The sequence below is a fragment of the Euprymna scolopes genome, chromosome 12 (assembly GCF_053919585.1).
Source record: "Euprymna scolopes isolate OS-2025 chromosome 12, ASM5391958v1, whole genome shotgun sequence".
Lineage (NCBI taxonomy): Eukaryota > Metazoa > Mollusca > Cephalopoda > Sepiida > Sepiolidae > Euprymna > Euprymna scolopes.
Window position 1 is genome coordinate 84,067,319 of NC_136493.1, and position 21,430 is coordinate 84,088,748.

At 29.6% G+C, this 21,430-nt stretch overlaps 1 protein-coding gene across 1 annotated transcript in view; it reads right to left on the bottom strand.

Moving 5' to 3' along the window:
- The window catches only part of LOC145291077 (uncharacterized), a 240,441-nt gene that overhangs the window by 37,437 nt on the left and 181,574 nt on the right, over positions 1-21,430 (bottom strand). The window contains exons 33-43 of the mRNA XM_080136591.1: positions 19,805-20,058; positions 12,712-12,835; positions 10,754-11,016; positions 9,901-10,051; positions 8,818-8,835; positions 8,346-8,369; positions 7,631-7,805; positions 6,196-6,242; positions 5,458-5,616; positions 3,380-3,559; positions 2,399-2,651 (exon numbers count right to left, since the gene is read on the bottom strand). Of these exons, the coding sequence (XP_079992717.1) occupies positions 2,399-2,651; positions 3,380-3,559; positions 5,458-5,616; positions 6,196-6,242; positions 7,631-7,805; positions 8,346-8,369; positions 8,818-8,835; positions 9,901-10,051; positions 10,754-11,016; positions 12,712-12,835; positions 19,805-20,058 (1,648 nt within the window). The remainder of the gene's footprint in view (positions 1-2,398; positions 2,652-3,379; positions 3,560-5,457; positions 5,617-6,195; positions 6,243-7,630; positions 7,806-8,345; positions 8,370-8,817; positions 8,836-9,900; positions 10,052-10,753; positions 11,017-12,711; positions 12,836-19,804; positions 20,059-21,430) is intronic.

The following is a 21,430-nucleotide window of genomic DNA, read 5'->3' on the forward strand; positions in this document are numbered from 1 at the left end:
GGGATGCAACGTTTCGTCAATGGGACAGAGGCTGAAGCTTAGATGCTAGTTCAGGGCCTATCAGATTTGCGACTCTCTTTTGAACCTTGTCTAGGAGCGAGAGACTAGCAGCAGATGCACCAGCCCAAATGTGACAGCAATACTCCATACATGGGCGAATGGTGGCCTTATAGAGGTACAGGATACTTTCAGGTGTCAGTAGTTTTCTAGCACAGTAGAGAGAGCCTACCTTTTTCGCAGCGACCCTGGCAATGTTTTCAATATAATTGTTCCAACTCATGTTTCCTATGAACGTTAGGCCAAGCAGTTTGAAAGATGTACTCTCAGACAGAGAGTCACTGGCCATTGCTATTATTGGCAGAGAAGGTTTCTTGTAACTATTGAAGGAAAAGGTTTAGTCTTGGCAGCATTGAATGTGACCATCCATTTATGTCCCCATTCCACTACAGTGGTTTTGCCATTTCTTTAGTTATGTGTTCATTTGTTTTCCTGTCATGCCTGTTATAGAGAGTGGTGTCATCAGCATATATACCCATCTTAGAGGCAGTTTTGTCGGGGAGGTCATTAATAAATATTAGGAACAATAGAGGTCCAAGGATAGATCCCTGAGGCACTCCCGCATTTATATCACACTGTTTAGATGTACGACCGTCAAGTACAACCTGGATTTTTCTCTTATCTAAGAAGGATTTAATTATGTTAAGTATTCTATCAGTGATACTGTATGATTTAATTTTCCTGAGGAAACCCTCATGCCATACCCTGTCAAAAGCCTTAGATATATCTAGAGCTACCGCTCTGCCCTCCCCTGCTTTGTCCAGCGAATGGTATATACCTTCAGAGATTACAGTGAGGATGTCTGCTGTGGAACGGGCTTGTCTAAATCCATATTGTTTGTCAGTCAGAAGTTTAGCATCTGTAAGGTGCCGGACTAGAGCATGGTTAATTATGGTCTCAAATATTTTGGCGAAAAGTGGGAGGAGGCTAATGGGTCAGTTCTTTCGCCAGAATTCTTGAATACTGGTACCACAGAAGCAGTTTTCCAACAGCCCGGAAAGCATGATTCATTAAGGCATTTGTTGTAGAGTTTGGAGAGAACTGGAGCTACTTCCGCTGAGCACTTTTTTAATAGCACAGCTGGGATGAGATCAGGTCCACATACTTTTGAAGTGTCAAGGTTTTTTATGATAGCGTGTACCTGAGCGTGTGTGATTTTTAGATCGTCTAGCATAGCGTCTGTCTGCAAAGGAAAGTCAGGCAGGGGGTGGTTGGTAGGGTCCAGTGTGGAGTTCGAGGCAAACCGGCTGGCAAGCATATTAGCCTTGGCGGGTTTTATAAAATGTTTACTAATAAAATTAAATACATTAAAATATCTTATCTTCTTAAATTACAATTGCTTCCTGTCGATTTTATTTTAATTTCAAGAATAAATTAAGTTTCTTTTTACATTGTCCTTAATAGTCTATACAAAATAAACATTATAAATGAAAGATTATTAACTATATTATAAAAATTAACTATTTTTTGTTGCTTTTATGGTGGCTATTTTATAAAGAAAGGTGAACTACTATTTGATGAATTACAACATTTTGGATAAACAATTTTCATCATTGATACACCGAGTTTTCATTTTTAAATATTTTTTAAATCTGATACAATTATCTCTATATAAATAAAATGAACTCATTTTTTCCCGTCTGATTTTGACATTAATAGGATTAAAAATCAAGATATTTCATGCAAATATAATATGCACAAACGGCAGAACAATATCTGAGGTGTGTTATAGGCTTATTATTTCTCAAATTCCTCGATAATCTTAGATTTCTATACTTTTTCTGCTGAGAAGTCACGGCCAAAATCGGTTAAGATCAATGGAAGTGGTAAAATATTTTCTCTCTAATAAATTCCTCCTCCCCCTGCCACCACTTAACACCGTTTGGGGATCGTTCACAAGGAACAGTTGAGAAGAGAACACCGGTTTGGCTTCGTAGTTCTTTCATGTGAAGTTATTTAAAATCACTAAACTAAGCTGCAGTGCTCTGTGGCGTAGTGGTTAGCGTGCTGGACAATTCACATTATATTTTCACGTTCGCGCCGACCTACTGTAGTCGTTTTTTTTTTTTTTTTTTTTTTTTTCTAAACAACTGGAATGGACTTTTCTTGGTGGCCGAACTGTTAACGTTGCAGATGTTTTTTTTTTTTTTTTCACACTTTATTTTCCTACTTTTACTCATGACTCCGGGTTTGATCCTTCCTACTTACCTACCATAACATTTTTTAAAACTCCCCCCCCCGTCCCGGAAACAAACACTCGGGCAACGCCGAGTACCCCCGCTAGTAAAAATATAAATCATAAATACTGCTTTATTTTATTTTAACAAAAGATTCCACTCACCACTTATGTCCAGGGGTTTCTGATGGTACAGTCGAACCAATTAGCCATTCTATGCCATTTGTATCATAACAAGGACAATTTTCTGGTTCAATACATTGACCATTATATAACACATTATTACCAGGACATACATAAGCTGGCATACATTCAAAACCATAAGCCATCTTTTCATTGAATCGGTAATCCTTACAGGTTATATGAGGTTTATCCAAGCATTGTGTAGTCTCAAATCCTGGTATACTTGGCAAAGTTACTGGATAATAAGAACAAATACAAAAATAATTATAGCTAGACGAAAAGAATACATTATGAAATTTAATAATTAATCATGTAAAATTAAATTTTCATAACAAACTTTTATATATAATGAGATTATATATAACAAAACTCAGAATCAAATATTCAATTAATAGAAACCATTATTAAAATTGCTCACATTATATTCTTTCCCTTGAATTTTACTGAGTTATTTTTCTGACACAAAGACATTGATACAAGCAAGTTATCATTACTTAATTAATATATAGCATGTAAGGGTGTTTTTTTTTTAAATATTGATCTATAATGGAGTCAACTATTGAAACTATGAATTGACAAATAAATTTTCGACATAAACAAACAAAACTGAAGAATTAATCCAACAGACATTAAAAATGTATTTCTATTTCTACAATTTTGATTTTACAAACTGCATCCTCTTTTAAACTGAATTCATTATCTCATGCGGCAAGTGCATTGAAAGCACCTTCATGTTTTTCTGATTACCATCTAATGTTAATCTCAGGATTTTCTGAAAGCGTTTGCAGAGGCAAACAAAATGATTTTATTTCCTGTGTGTTTTCTCCTATATTTATTTTTTCTGTCTTGTCTTTCACTACATTTGTGATGCATATCTGAAGAATGTGCATAATGTAAAAATAAATGAACAAAGTCTTTCTCACAAAAGAATATTTTCTAGTCACCTTAATAATATATACATACCATTTTTACAATTATTTGTGCATGGTTCAAAATCTACATAAATTCCAATACATGTGCGCATGATAGAATTAGGTGGTGGGCTGTCACATTTGCGGACCCTTTGCCTGACTCCAGCTACACAAGATTTGATATCCTGAGTACATGAAGACCATGGTGACCATACAGAATAAGCTGGCAACACTACAAAGAAAACATAACAATATTAATATAAAACATTAAATAAATTAGTATTCAAAATATCACTGTTAAGTAAATTTGAATTTAAATATATTTTTAACATTGTGTTTAAATTTGATTGCATTTATACCTCATGATGAAGCCATATATGGAAATCAATATTGCTCTATTTTTACCCCCCCCCCAAAAAAAAACTAAAATGTCGTTTTATAGAAGGAAACCCCCTACAATTAATGAGGTTCTTGATAAGACCTTAAAGTTCATTTGGTGATGAGCCCCTAATTTGGGAGCTTTGAGGGTGTAGAGTTACCATCACTTCAAAGTTCACTTTAACCTAGAGTGGTAATATCTGTCAGTTTCTGATTTTGGGGTCAACAGAATTTTGAGGCACAAAAGTAAACTGCCTTTGAAATCCTTGGACAAGGTCTTCACTGACCATTTCCAAATTCATCTTTCCCAGCCTTTTCTACCTTTTTTCTATCTACTCTTTTTCCCGACTCTATCAAATACCCAAGATTTCCACTCTTTCATCTGTCCTGTATATGATACAAAATTGCATCCAACCACGGTGCCCTTTACAGACCATTTCTTAACATATACCTACAACACAATGTACAAACCAATTATATACAAAGCATATATACATTGTAAGCATTAAATGATAGTTAGTATGCCATAAAAGGCAGCAATTAACCAACAATCAATGATTAATTCAGCTTATCACAGTGCTTATGAGATAGTTTCTGTTATAATGAATTTGTTATATAGTCAATTATTGAGTTGATAAGGATTAAAGTTCTTACTGGATGTTGGTTTTATATTGCTTTTGTTTTAGAGTGTATAAACTTTTAGATTCTGAAATTGCAGTATCTATCATAGGTGCTTGAAGTTCCAACATTTTTGGAAATTATAACATCAAACAGATTTTAAATTAACAATTTTATTTTGCCAAATCTGGCACAAGATTATAATCTATATATTTTCGTTTTAATCATGTCTGGTAGAAGAACAGGATGTAAGCATGGCACACAAAATAAATAACACACACTATCCTATTAATATATAGATAGTTATTCATTTGTTGAAACGACAATCTTGAAAATTACTTTATAAATTTGTTTATTTGATTGGATAAGAGCCAATAACAATTCTGTTACTAGGTGTTTTGATCTTATAGATTAAATGCCTGCAAGAGAAATATTTGCAGTAAGCTTGTACCTCCCCTTGGGGAATTTTTGTAAAATAAATTTTTTAATTATATTTATTTCCTCTTTCGCCCGTTTTTTTATAAATTTATTTTTATAGGATTTTTCTACCGGATCAAAAATCTCAGTTTTTATCAAATTGACAATAGCATTTTGCAAAGCTATTTAATTTCTATAACATAATTTTATAATAATTACATTCTCAAAATAGCATGGATTGTGTAGAAATACAATTTAAACCCCTGTGAAGGATTTTTGTCCTCATTTTCTAAACTTCACTCAGTAAACGGCAATCATCATAACATCTCCTAAATTGGCAATAGCAAACAATGTTATGAATTTAATCATGTGTTTAAACCAAGTAATCACATCATGCAAAAGGATATGATGCCATGTATTTGAATAAATAAAAACAATTTTATAACAGAATGAGACTGTATTTTTTATTAATGAATGTATATAAAATAACGAATAAAATAATTTTATATACTTCATGGATCATAGATAAAAATGAATGGAGAAAAATAAACGTTTTCAAATCAATGCTATATACGATTTAATAGAACTCTTCAATATATTTCGATTGTTATTAAACCATTAAAAAAATGATCTCATGCTGTGTATAACATAATTCTTAAACCTATGATTCATGTAGATTCTTTTCTTTTTTTTCTTAAATACTTCTTAAATACTTACCTTCACAAATATCAGTATTACAGTCATTAATCTCAGTCTCTGGTAGATCGCAGGCTTCATTTCCTTTTTTCATTAATTTATTTCTATTTCTCTGCCGATAACCATTTCCACATTTTTTGCTACACGGTGTCCATTTCGACCATTTGGAATATTCACAACCTAAGATATATGAAAAATCATATATAGTAATAAATGATTATAAAATAGATTTACAATGAAAAAAAATATTAGAAGAAATATATGTATATAATCGATTAGAAAATAGTTACTATTGATTATAAAATTACTCTGCAAAAAGAATTTAGATTAAAATTTAGCAACTGAAGAAAATTATGGTATGTAATGAAACTGATTGATCAAATCTGTGAAATACTATAAGAATCTTGATGACCAGCTGAAGCAGGGAGAGAGAAATGAGCTTTAGTTCCATCTTTTATATTGATGATCATATGGCTAAATTAACAAATAGTTAACTGCCACATCATCACTTGATCTTGGACTTTACATATTAGGAAAAAGACAACCCTAATAAATACTCATATATTTAATATATTTCCATTGTGTCTAATTATAATAATAAAAATATAATGATGGGTCATCATTTTATATACTACTAGCTGTACATACCCGATATTGCCTGGGATACAGTGAAGTAACTTTAAAGTAAATGGAAAACAACTGATTAAAAATATGAAGTTAATAAGAATTTCAAAAATCTAAATAAAAAACAATTCTCACCATCACATATTTTATGAGTACAATTAAATTTACCACCAGTGCATGTACTGAAAAGAAAATTATATATAAAATAAGATTTGCTTTATAAAAGTTGTATATGTAATTTAAATATTCTTGAAACATTTTTACATTTATGATAAACAAATTCATGAATATTTCTTCAACACTAATGTAAGTTGAGTTTATACATTATTTTTTCAAATTTTAATTTAAAATAAAACATACAATTTGAATAATACAACGATAAAATCATATGCACATAGTTATTTAATATACATGAATTATTATGCACTCATACACTATCAGCTTATAAGAGTAGATGAGATTGATATACATTACATTGATTGTACAGTAGTTTCTGAATTATGCTAATTACGCTTTGAACTATTAAACAATTTTCACACACAGACTTGTTTTTAGTAGATTATTTATTGTGAAAAACAGAACTCACTCTCTTCACCAAGTAAGTCATGACTATAGATGCACAATGTGTGCTTTGTGATAGAGGCTATGTAGTGTTATTTCAGAGTTTTTGTCTAGCCCAAGAGTGTAAAAATTAAAGTCCAGGATATCCTATTTTATCTATAACAGTGAAAGTAATACAGGCAGCAAAACTTAAATACACTGATCCAAGTTCACAATCACTGCATTATTGCCACTTCTTCATAATTATTGTTATACAGCTCTACTTAAGAATATATTGAGTTTTTTACACGTATAAACATCTGCTATTTTAATTTTGTTTATTTTCTGAATTGATGTCAAAATAAGAATTGAAAAGTCATGTTATTGCTATTAAAATGTTATTGTTATATCCTCCATAATTTAATAAAGATCAATGTGTATTTATTTGTATAGAAATACATTGATAAATATATACCCAAAATTGCCCGACGAAACTATTTCAAAAGTCTAACTCCTCAATCTCCATGTAAAATGAATTTGAAAAGATACCCTTCACTCTAATAGCATAAGAAATCTTATTTCAGTGTTTTTTTCTTTCTATATCGATTGATTCTTTCTTTTTTATTTAAAACTTCCAAATTTGAGATGTTTTCTTTCTTCTTTATTTTCTTATTGCATTATGATGTTGTTTTATATGAATATTAATGCAAACACTAATCACTAGTGAAGTATACTTTTTCCCATTATATTTGCTAGAGGATATACACTTCTGTTGTAATTGATGTATACTCTTATTGAATAAATGAATAAATCTATATATATATATATATATATATATATATATATATATATATATATATATATATATATATACACACACATATATATATACATATATATATACATATATATATATATATATATATATATATATATATATATATATATATATATATATATATATATATATATATATATTGTGTATGTAAAAGAGAATCCCAAATTATTTGAACAAAATCTTTATACTGACCAGTTATTGCAACCAACAGAAACAATCATGTCATTGGGTATTTTGCTTCCCAAATAAACTCGGACATCGCCTTTAGAAGGTCCTGAAACTCCATCTCTTTCAATCCATCCAACTACTGAAGGGCCTTCATATCCGAATTGTTCCATGAAAGTGCAGGCAGTAAATTCACAATACTCTGAAATTGTAAGATTAAAGGAAATAAGAAAATATTAATAAAATATATAATGTGAATGTACCCGGCTTTATTGCATCCCTAATGATGTTGATTCAAATAGATGAAATCAATAAACCTTGATACAAATTAATTTTTCAATAAATTAAAGAAAAATAATATATACTTTTTGTTTACTTTTAGAACTTGTATACATAATTTATTAAAGAAAAATATGTATGAGTTGAGTAACCACTAAATGCCTACACATATACAGATAAAATGACAATATGCTTATAAATTACTCTATACTAATTAATGGGATACAAGAATACTATATATATATATATATATATATATATATATATATATATATATATATATATATATATATTTGTAGTCATCCACATACAGTACTGTTTCGTTGTATCACAACTCATCAGTGCTCTTACATTAGAAAAGATAATATTTATAATTCTAACAAATTAAAGTATAAAACGAGCACATATTAATAACTATATGTTATAATTTGTCATAAATATAACAAAAAGGAGTAATGCTAACCTGGTTCTTTTGTTGTTGTGATAACTGAAAAAGAAATTTAAATAAGTAAGTTCAAACTACTATGCAATAGTTTACTATGATTTATATTTTAATATTGATATGTAGAAATAAAATAGAAAAGGTTGGAGTATGGCCATGTAAACGACTGGAGTTAGTTTGATGAGAAGAAATGAAAGGAAAGTAATATCTTTGGAAAGCTATAAATCTGCCATTATTCCTGACAGAAATTTCTGACTTAATTTTTCTAAAACCTTTTTGAAGAATTTAATTAATAGAAAATTAAAATAATTTTAAATAAATATTTTTAAATAAAGATTGATTTTGCTTAAATAAATCTGAATTTATTTAAAATAATGATTTTTTTAAAATGTTATAATTCAAAGATATTTTGTCGCAAATGTTATAACATAATCCGAATATGAGAAAATCATAATTATTTTATCAATTAGAACCGTCCACCATATAAACTCACCAGGGACAGGAGTTGTAGCTGAAACGACAAGAATATTATTTCATGATTAACAAAATATTCGATATAACAGGACAATAAATTTCAATTCTATAACCATTATATTTATTTATTTATTTACAAAATCGTAAAGATTATAAATTTATTTCTAATAAATCATGTCTAATTTTAAGAAGATTATACAAGGGTATGTGATAAAAAGAAGGATATCTAATAAAAGACACTTTTCTGATTGCTTGAACTGGTTTTTCTGTTTTAATGACCCTATTTTATTCTACCATCTAAAAAGAAATGTAGAAAATAAAATAAAATTTGTGATAAATTTGTTTGGACATATGCTTTACAATAATTTGAGCCTAATATATAACATAATTGTATGGTTCATATACACAAATTATTTGAAATTGAACTTTCTTCTCAAAATCTGAAAGTTTAATTTCTCTTTTGCAGATACTGACAGTGTAAGACTCTAAAAAAACAAAAACAACCCCTGTTGTGTGCATGCAACAGAAGCAGAGTGCGTCAATGAATTCCTCCATGCAGAAAAAATTGAACCGATCAACATCGGCACCTCGAGAACGTTTACGAAACCGATGCAGTTGATGTCAGTAAAGTTTAGATATGAGTTTTTCAATTTCAAAGTGGTGACAGAAATGTAAGTGACAAAGCGCACTCTAGATTTTTATGACTAAGGTATTAAAAGAGGCTGGCAAAAGTGCATTGAGAATGGTGATGACTATGTAGAAATATAAATTCTAGAGCACAAATGGTATCACTCTTGTCTTTGTCATAAATATAACAATGTTTTAGTTTTTGTGTTAAAACATAGGCCTTATTTTTTAAACGACCCTCATAGATATAGTGTTCATATTATCTTTTTTATATTTAATAACTATAAGTTAAATAATTTGTTTCAATATTATTCTTTCTGAAAAACAATTAAATTAAACATATATTTACAACATTATGATTTCTTTATTTTAGATGGGTTCATTTTTATGAGAATTAATATGAAATTAAATTTTTTTAAATTCCAAAAAGTGTCATTTGAAAGTAACATAAGATCGAATTATAAGAATGACTCACTTATCTCAGGTGGACAAATCGTTACAGACAAATCCTCAACAATTGGGAGATTTTTTGAAGGTACGATGTTCAGAACGACTAAGCTTGCCAGAACGTCTTTAGTTAATTGTAATACAACAGGATTTTTGGTCTTCGGATTTGGATGTATCGTCTGTGAATAAAAGTGTCATCGTGAATATAAAAACTTCTAATTATTCAAGAAAAAAAAAATCACTTATTCATTTCTAAAGTGAATATTTTTCAAACATAAAATTAATGTTTTTCAGTAATGTTTTTTTTTTTTCAATTTTTTGTATATTGAGGATATAACATCCTATACCTATAATCCTTAGGATCAGGTAACTTTCCAACTTTCAGATTAAACAAAAATTTTATATATATATATATATATATATATATATATATATATATATATATATATATATATATATATATATATATATATATATATATATATATATACCTACATGTATGTATATATATATATATATATATATATATATATATATATAGATTAAACAAAAATTATATATATATATATATATATATATATATATATATATATATATATATATATATATATATATATATGAGTATTTATATTTTTGCTTATGAGTAACTTTTTTAGTTTTGCCATACCAGCACAGCATAGTATACATGAACTATTCTCGCTTAACTCATGTGAATTTTATGAATTCAATGGGATTATAATGACTTTGTTAACTTTTATTCAAATTAAAAAAAATATATATATATATAGTAATAGTATGATGTGTAATTTTTAGATTCTAATCATAATTTTATACATGAATTATTTAGCAAATTAAAATAAACGAATATGAACAGTACTTACTTTACTGTACTGATTGCATCCTGTCTTTGTGAGAAGTTGAACTAATACTTTTATTGCATTTGTAATGTTAAAAGAAACTTTCTCAACACTTGGCTCGGTTTCTAAATGTGTCACATACGCAGATAATACAGATGCATTCTTTTGATTTGGAGACCATGAACTACCAGAATTCAACAGTGCATCACTTGCTGTTTTATTAGGTAATGTCGAGCTTGCCGTCATAGTGATCTGTGTGCTGTTATATACCAGATCAACACATGGCTCTTGTGGAACAGAAAATTGATTAAGTGCAAGTTTAGTATCATTTCAAAAATTAAAGATTTAGAAAATATATTTTTCTTATAAGAGAAAGCCATAAAAATAAATAATTTTACACAGGCAAAAAATATCTACAGATTATTTGATAATTATTCACTTACAAACAAAATTAGAATACATTATAAACCATCAGTACTTTTGGCACATTACGATTTTAGATTATATAGCATAAGATTGAATACAACACATAAAAGATTAAATAGGATATGAAATGTGATAGTGATTAAGAAAAATCCTTTAAATTTATACTTATAATAAACACTATTGAATTAATGGTAAAAATAAAATAACGAAATAAGAAAATAAATAACATTTTTTGTATATGCAATTATCTTTCAATTAGAGATTAATTTAAACATCACTCCATTTTAAAATGTTCTACAAAATATGGAAATTTAAAATTACCTTATTTTTTTTAACTAAAAGTACAAATAATAAGCTAATACTCAGGGGTACATGTCGGTATTTCTTGCTTAATTTTCCCAAGTATAGTATAACAAATTGCATTATGTGAACATGCTGTAATAGTCTTCAACAAGGAAAAGTTCTTGTTAGAGGAAACTGTCAAGTTGTCACACATCCAACCCAATCTTGTACTGTGCCTGGTAGTAGATGCCTATACAATCGACATTGGATCTGTCCAGCAACAAAAATGTGATATCTACTGGAAAACCCATTTCCTTCTTCTCCAGGAAATTGACAACAAATAAAACCTGTAACAGTACCTTTTCTATAGAATTTTTAGCCCCATTCTCTTTGATACGCTACTTCCATTAACTCATGAAGTTTCCACATATTTACACACCACATGCCTTTACTGCAGTAATACGACAATACACAAATAATAAATGACAGGTTGGTGCCCTGAGTCATTTCTAATAAACTGCTTAAGTTATTTTACAATGCAACTCCACCTGAACGTAATACAAAGCTAGATTTGCCTTGAAATATCTTAGTCAAATCTTCTTCGCTGACCACATGGAGATAGTATTTTTTCAGTTATGATGCTGGCAGACTATGTTGATGCAATCTCTATCACCATTACTATTAAAAGTCTTGCCGATTGCTTATCCTAAAAGTGGAGGAGGAGAACTCAATAAAATTATCTACCTAATATGAAAATCACATTCACAAAAACGAAGATTGTTAATCGAGTCATTCTATTCCAATATTTTAAAATGTATATTAACAACTGAAATCAATTGTTAGAATCTCCTGTTATTGAGTATGTAGAAGAAAGAGTATATATATTTCATTAAATTCGAGACCCTAATATTATATCAAAATATTTGTTACATACTAACACTGAATGCATATTAGTAAAGACAAGATTAAAACATAATAATATATTATACAAAAAGACTACAATGAGATGAATCAAATAATAATCTAGCATAAATATCTTAATATGAATGAAACATACTGCTATAATACAAGTTGTACATAGAAGACTAAAAGAAGTATAAAGCACAAGGCATGTCTGAGGTTGAGAACCAAGAGTTGATGCAGAGAAAAAAGTGTCTAATGTTTTAGTAAAGATTATGTACCATCCTAAGGGGTCAATCACATGATCAACAAACCCTCTACAAATTATATTCCAGCACCATGATACACACTTACATATAACTAAGCATACTTACTCTTTATACAAGAAATTACGGCTATTTCTACTTTTACTGGACGTGTTAGGTAGGCAAATTCAAACTGTAGGAAATCAGCATTGATTGAAGGATCCATTGTAATTTCTGTTGTCGGTAAAACATCCTGAAAAATCCAGCAAGAATATCTTACATTAAGAGTTACAATAGCTATACATTAGTTGCATGAAATATTTAAAGATTGTGAAAAACATTAAATATATGTGTGAAAAGATTTGGATAAAAAAAAAATAGCAGAAATAAACTAGAATAAATGAAGATGATAAAGAAATGGGTAGATATTTAAACCCTAATAAAATGTTCATCTGCTATATATTTCTATGTTTATATTTATTTCAGATACTGTACTTTTATATAATATTAACAAATGCTGAAATAAAATGCGTCTTTTCAAAAATAAAATGAAAAATTAAAACAAGAGTATTTATACACACAGATTTCATAGATGGATATTTAGTTCCATGTCCATAAACGATATTTATGCAGCTTATTACCAATAATTACTTAAGTAATTAATGCTCTTAATCTTTTATCATTATGGATTTCCACTTCAATTACTGAGACTTTAGTGAATTGTTATAGAAACATTTTCCGTGAAACATCATTCCAAACAAAATTGATGATGCCAAATTTTTCCACTTCTGAATAAGTGATCCAATTATATTGACAAAGATATTTAATATCTTGTTAATTACACCGTCGTTTCAATTTTGTTCATCTGGTTAAAAAAACAAAAACAATTATTTTGTTGGATTAAAAACTATTTTACTTTAACTAGTATTGCCTTGTTACGAAAAGGTAGCATATTGAATAACTACTGTAATGGTAGTATACTCTAAGTTTTGCTGAAACATTTTAAAAGGTTCTATGAAATTATCTATCTACTAGCATGGGTACCCAGCGTTGCCTGGGTTGACATGAAGTTTCGTTTGAAACACACCTGTATACTAATCATTTTCATCATGGGAAACGTGGATACCCACACAACACACAACAAAAATTAAAGAACGGATGAAAACGTGTAAATGTAATCGACCAAAAAAAAAATAAGAAGTATGTGACACCCTCTCCACCAGATATTTCGGCAGAAGGGCTACAAAGAGAAGAAAGTATTCTCCAGATATTGAGCACTGAAAAGACCTTCTCCCACAAAAAAATAATTAAAAATAAATCATTAAAACTTTTGTTTCAATAAAAATAGCAGCGAATGCCCGTGCGATCGCAAAAAAAAAGATCTACCAAAAATTAATTCCAAAAACAATTAAATTAAATTTTTCGTTATTTTATATTTCTAATGTAATCCCCCCGCAAATTGAATTTGTCATATTTTGGGGTGCGTTCTGTTTATAAAATTGTTAGGTGAAAGTACAGACTGGTCTCATAAAAATTAATTAAATTTATTATTATTTTATGTTTCAAATGTAATTCTCGCCCTCCACCACAAAAAAAACAAAAAAAATTGTATTTGTCATGTTTTCTCCCCCCCCCCCTCGATCGCCAAACTTGAAAAAATGCTAGAGATGTCTGGTTGAACGCTTTGTGGCCAAAACGTGGGTGCTCAATTTACGTTAAATTTATATAGAAAAGTGATCCCACCCGCTAAAATGTTAATTTTTTTTTCAAAATTTCTTCTTTCATATTATTTATAAAGACTGCTTAAACGCATTAGGCTTTTAAAGCAGGTCTTAAATTTTTTTTAGGGGTTAAATGACGCTGGATCACGTCGTAAAAATTTAACATTTTTGATTTAAGATATTAAATAAATTATAAAGAAAATCTATTTCGCAGGCAATTAAACACACTTTCTATAGAAAAGTTATCCCACACGCTAAAATGTTAAATTTTTTTTAAACATTTCTTCTTTCATATTAATTATAAAGACTGCTTAAACGTATTAGGCCACAAAAAAGCAGGTCTTAATTTTTTAAAAAATCTGTTTCACAGGCAATTAAACACACTTGCTATGGTATAATTATTATAATAAATCCTGAGCAACACCGGTTAAATTTTATAAACAAACAAAAAAGAAGGAGCAGATAATGTATGGGATGATGGATTTTGGTCACATGAAAAATGTGCCCTGTGTCTGACTAAATCTGCGCTCGTGGGGATGCAAGTAAATGAAGACATTAGTTTTAATTATTTTTCTCTAACAAATAAAATAAATAAAAAAGGTTACTTAAAAATGAAGAATAAGCGAAAAAAGATTTCCTCCAAATTAAAAATAAAAATAATAATTCAGCTTAGAAGAACATTTCAAAATGAAAACAAATCTATTACAGAAAATATTTAATAACGTGCTCTGTTTCAAACAATTTTTCAATTAAACTATCACAGTTATTTCCCCTTTGGTTTTCTCGTTTGAAAATAAAACGGTTTCAGATTTCAAATAAGATAAGTTAAATCAAATATAAATTGAAATTTGAATAAACTAAATAATTAAAAAAAAATTTAATTAGTACAGTTGAAATGAAGCTATTATGTCAAATAAGTAATATCATCGAGCTAATTATTTAAATAGATTTAATTTAATGTGATATGCTAATTACCGTAACTCAATCAATGTAGATGTGGTTTTAAGAATGCTATATATAGAAATTATGTATAAAAATATAATGTCTGTTGGCAGAAGTATCCTATCATGGGCGTTAATATAACTTGACCAGGAGAGGTGTACACACATATGGCCTTTCTATTTCTTTGGTCATTGGGAATTGTACACACAGACACGCGAACGCTACTACTTTATATATATAGATACTCCTATAAATTTGTGTGTCTTTTTTGTGTATTGATATTCTTATTAAAAACCCTTTTTTCTATTTTTTAAAAAGAAAATACAACTTTGTTATATATGGGTCGTAGAATTGCTTTCACTAGCAAAAGATCTAGTTAATTTGCATATTCTTTTTATCGCTCATTTTAATTAATTCCCTATTAGTTTTTTCGTTTTTTCCCCATGATAATCATCTTTAGTTAATTATTACTATTATATTCATGCAGACATTCTACATGATTTATACATTGCATAATATTTGCATAAAAACATTATAGTAAATACAACCCTCTTTCTATTTATGTATGCATATATATATATATATATATATATATATATATATATATATATATATATATATATATATATATATTTGTTTAAAAAATTTTGCCTATCAAACTCCTCTATCAATTTTCGGTCAACAAACATAAAATTTCATATATAGGGTATTCGAACCCATACAAAACTTTATATTTTGGTTTTAGCCGGGGGAAAATCGGTACAAAAGTGTGAAAATTAAAGAAATGAAATTTGCCAGGTGAAAGTTGAACGACAGCATTATGAATATGCATGCATAATGTAGTAGCTATTGAGTCATGTTTTAATTTTAGCCTTGCAGCAAACATGTCTTCATAGGTCAGGCATTAACGTCAAAAGAAAAAATAAATCATAAGTTAAACGTTTTGGTTTTGATTCCTGGTGGTAGCGCACAAATCATTTTTTTAAAACTTTTTAAATCATTACTTTGCATTGGGTCCAATATAATCTACTATATAATAAAATGATTACAGAAATTTCCCTCCGGACCAAAATACTGTAGGTTTACAACAACATATACCACATACAAATTTATTATGTCTAGATTATTAGCCACTATCTTATGTAACTTTATAACGCCATTTTAGACACATTTGGTCGTTAAAATAAAATCCGACATAACGTCCTAGGAGCAACATCATCACAATTGCAAGATCTTTTGATGAGGTAGTTCCTATTTTTCCCTCTAAATTTAAAAAAAAAATTTTTACTTTGAATTCCTTCCAGTACCCACCCTAAAAAATACAATCCCTGAAAAAAAATGAAACAAATAACATTTACGGTTAGCATTGTTTCTTTTTTTACAAAGTTAACTATAATGCTTGACTCTAACATTTAATCATAACCATAAATTGACATTTTATGTACTTAAAAATCTCCTTATGTGTGATTTTATAGCTTTAAAACTGTAGAACCCTTACTATTTTCAAAGTGTGTGCATGTGTGTATGTGTGTGAGTGTGTGTGTGTGTATGTGTATGTGTGTGTGTGTGTGTGACTTTGTTTTTACATGTGTGCTTGAGTTTGGTTGTGCGTGTGTGTGTCTATGTGTGTGTACGTGTGTGTGTATGTACATGTTTGTGTTTATTTTGCGTGTGTTTTTTTTCCATGTCTGCATGAGTTTGTGCATATATGTGCGCATGTTCATCCATGTGTGTGTGTGTGTGTGTGTGTGTGTGTGTGTGTGTGTGTGTGTGCATGTTCATGATTTTTGCATGTGTATGTGTGTGTTTTCTGCATGTGTGTGTTTTCTGCATGTGTGTGTTTGTACACTTTTCTCTACATGTGTTTATTTGCATGTTTGCGGTGTGTGTATCTGTGTTTGTGGTATTTTTTGTGTGTGCATGTGTGTTTTTTTTGTGTGCGAGTTTTTTGGTGCGTGCTTCCGTGTGTGTTCATGTTTGTGTTTGTGCATGTGTGTGTGTGTGTGTGTGTGTGTGTGTGTGTTTCTTTGTGTGTGTGTTTTTTTTGTATGTGCATGTGTGTTTTTCCCATGTGTGTGTTTTTGGGGTTTGTGCTTTTGCGTATGTGTGCATGTTTGTGTGTGTATATGTGTGTTTTTGTGCATGTGTGTGTGTGTGTCTCTCTGAGATACAAATCAATCTAATACTTGCATCAACCAGACGCAGGCACAGTAACGCATGGCTAGACAGGTACAGCTAGTATAATAATAAATACTAAATCTATATTAATCAAAATATCATATTGAAGCATATTTTATGACAGGGCAAAGCTGGGCCACCTGTTAGTAGAAGGATAAAAATTTGCAATTTTTTGCAATTCTTCTAGATCAACATTCTTATGATATATATTTCATAGCGTCTAAATATTTTCCCCATCTTTGTATGTAGGTTATTTGGTTTCATAGCATACTAATCCTTTTTGAGTTATTTATGCCGAATTCGGTAATTTTGAAAAAAGTTTTTATGCTTGAAGTTCCTTTATTTTCACATAATTATTCTTAGTGTTTGGCTTAATCATTTTTTAGAGGATTCCCTTGTTTTTTATTTTGATTTTGCAAAACATGATTGATTTTTGCAAAGGGAATTGAGAGAGAAAAAAAAGGGTGAGGAGGGCAGATTGTTGTTTTTGTTTGTAGCTTTGGAGAGCATCTTTGTATATAGAAGAATGCTTATTTGTTGCTTCTAAAACATAATAAAACTTTAGAAGTAAATAAAGATTTATATTTTATCATTCAAAAACTACCGTGTTTGAATATATGGTTAAGTGTTAGTTTTACTCATTTAGAACTGCTTTAAAGTTTCACCACTTGCTCATTTTGTGACCAAATTTCAAACAATTTTTACAGTTCTTAGGTCACCTTCTCAGCTATATTTGTTGCATATTAGGGGTGGGGTCATATTTAAGATGACGTGGAGTTCATATTAATGATGAGGGAGACAAGACATCTATAACAGTGAGAGAGAGAATGTATTATTGAAGGGATGTGTAATACTGTTCTTTTACATCAGACTGGTGAATCATTATTTATGATGGAGGAGGGGATACATTAGTTGGAAGGGGGTTACTTGGGAATATGTTCTTTATTTCATTTGACCGGTCGAATGATTTGACGTCAGGAATTCACATTGGTTCTACATGGTTAAGCTTCTACCCCTTCGCCTCTGAGGGGACCCTCCTATGACCATGTCAGCTCTTTCTGACAGACTCTGCTGACTGCTCGAACCTGACTGCCCGACTGCTCGACTCCTCTGATATGCTAATCCTAGCTCCTATTATTGAGAATTCCCTTTTTGCTATGACGTCAGATGTGTGGTTCCAAAACGTGATCAACTCACATGGCTAAGCACATGTTTGTCCAAAACACACTTCTGCAAACAAAGAATTCTCAACTAACCTATTTTTTACAATATATTTTTAATTTGTATTGTTCATTCTTTTTAGCTGACCTTTTTAATTCGGTTTTCATAAAAGAATGAACAATTAATTCTTTTTACAATACAAACAATATCTAACTATTTTATATGGAATTTAATAACAGCGAAATTCTAACATTCCAATTTCTGAATCTATTCTGAACCTTGCTTACAAGTTCGAGTCTCGGCCTATCCTAATCTCATTTTCCACTTACCTAATGTTCTTCTTATTTACAGGAAAAGGGGACAGCCCTTTTTCCTGTAATATATTTAGAAATTTTTTTCAATTTTCGTTCAGTAAAGCAAAAGTTATAATAAAATTATTGTTAAAATATTCTCAGAATTTGTAAGGAACATAGTGACAGTTTTTCTGATTGGATGTTGGTTACCATAGCAACCAAATCTGTTATGCTACCTCAAATTGGATGGAATCGGCAGAGATGATGACATAACAAGATATAAAAAAAACTGTCACTAATAATTCACAGCTGTACTGTCACTGGTAATTCATTGTTTCTGTGTTCAAATGTAATAAGTAATAAAAGAAATAGAGAGAAAATATTATTTCAAAGAAAAGCCTGGAAAAATCAAGGATTACATAGAAAAATGCAAGCATGAAAAGTAATATGGTTAAGATTGAACATAGAAAACTAAAAGGACTAGTTGTTAAAACTGGAAAAGAAAAAGACAAGATATTCTGATAAAAAATATAATAAATTTATAACTTAAAATATTGCAGTATTAATTAAGAATTGATTATATAATGTTAAATTGAATTTTTAAAAACATTCTTAATGCTGCAATATTTTTAAGTTATAAATTTATTATATTTTTACTAGAATATCTTATCTTTTCTTTTACAGTTTTAACAACTAGTCCTTTTACTTTTTTAAGTTTAATCTTAACCATATTACTTTTCATGCTTGCATTTTTCTATGTAATATTAAAATGGGATTTAAATATTTTTGGTTTAAATACATAATATTATGTACTTAATTCTTACTACATGAACAATTAATAGAGATATGGACTTTTGAAGTTATTGTAAAAATAGAGGCATGAAATTTTATGGAAATAAATGCACATTAATAAATGCTTAAACTTACAACAGCACTAAATGTTTTGATCGGGCCTTGGTTCATTGTTAAGTTAAAAGATTTAATTCCTTTGGTAATGGTCAGTTTCACGCTAACAATTTTTCTTATTTTATTTAATTGTATAGTAATGAAAGGATTTCGATCTCGAGGCTTGAATGAAAAGATTTCACCACCAGTTTCCAAACGATCAATTTTATCCGAATTACTTGATACAGCTATTTTCATGTCCTCGAATGATGTTTCCATTAGATTTTCAGTTATGCCTAAAATATAAGAAAGCAATCAGTTAAATTAATTCTTTTAATTTGCTAATAGAAATACAAAGTTTACAAACATGATGGTAAGTCAGAATATGTTTATCACAATTTTTCATTCTTATAATATAAATTTTCAAGAGAAAATAGAATATTATTCTTTGTTTTAAGTAAAGCTTTCCATCATGATCATCATGTTTTCATATTTAAGGTGCTATGAGTGTCCTGTACTCCAAGGTAGGCAACACCAGGCAACATTTCATGCCTGTTCCCCATGCAATTCGATCCATAGGATTGATTCCAGTCATGTTGCAAGCAGTCAAATTACTTCATTTGCACTCAATGCAAGTTTCCTTGGTCTTCCACACACCCACTTGTCTGTTACTGAGTTAATGCAGAAGTACATGACCAAACTACCTGAGATGCCAAGTATAAAAGACATCCAAAATTTCACCAATATCAAGCTTCTGATAGAGCATAGCTAAATGGATATTCTCCTCTAGTTTGTTGGCACACATTCGATTACTCATGGCATGGTCATTATGCTCAAATCATTGCAAATCAAAAGCATTTGGGGCCCATGTCTCACTGCCATGCAAGATGGTGGAGCGAACACAAGCAGAATAGACCTTGCCTTGAGTTCTGAAACAAATGTGCCTAGACGTAAGCACTGACAGCAGCTTTCTGAACATTCATTAAGTAGCACAACAACTACTCATAGCATGTTCATAACCACCTCCAGCATTTAACATGTCACTAGAATATTTTCAACACAAAATGAGATGCCATTCACATCTATAAGTGGTACTGCACAACTATCTATTGTGCAGGCAATACCCAGACATTTGCAGAAAAAAACAAAAACCAGGTTAACATTCGGCTTCTTAGAAAAACCACTATATTTCTTGTGGACCCACAACATTCAATGCAGTTTACATGTATACCTCTGTGAGATAGCACAGGAAAACATGTCAGTGTCTCAGAAGAAGTTAAAACCAACACCAGAGATTAAAAAAAAATGTGTCTTCTTTACTGGCAGTCCTTTCCTTTCCATGCCTGTTTTTTATATCAGCAACCAGAGGTTGTACTCCGCTAGCGAATTTATGAATCAAATTACTTGTAACAGGAAACATTTTATTCCCATCAAAAATCCTTAAAGATCTTAAATCGGTTTCTACTAAACTTACTTTTAGAGAAAAAGTCATAATCTTCAAACATTGTTTTTGTCCATTATAAATTGATAACAATTGTTTATTATAATGTAGATACAGTTAAATAATCTTTAGCCAAATGATTAAAAAAAAGTATTTAGTTTATTTTACACAATAAGAATGTATTTTCAATATCATTTATTTTCTCATTAATAAGCATAAGTTAATGC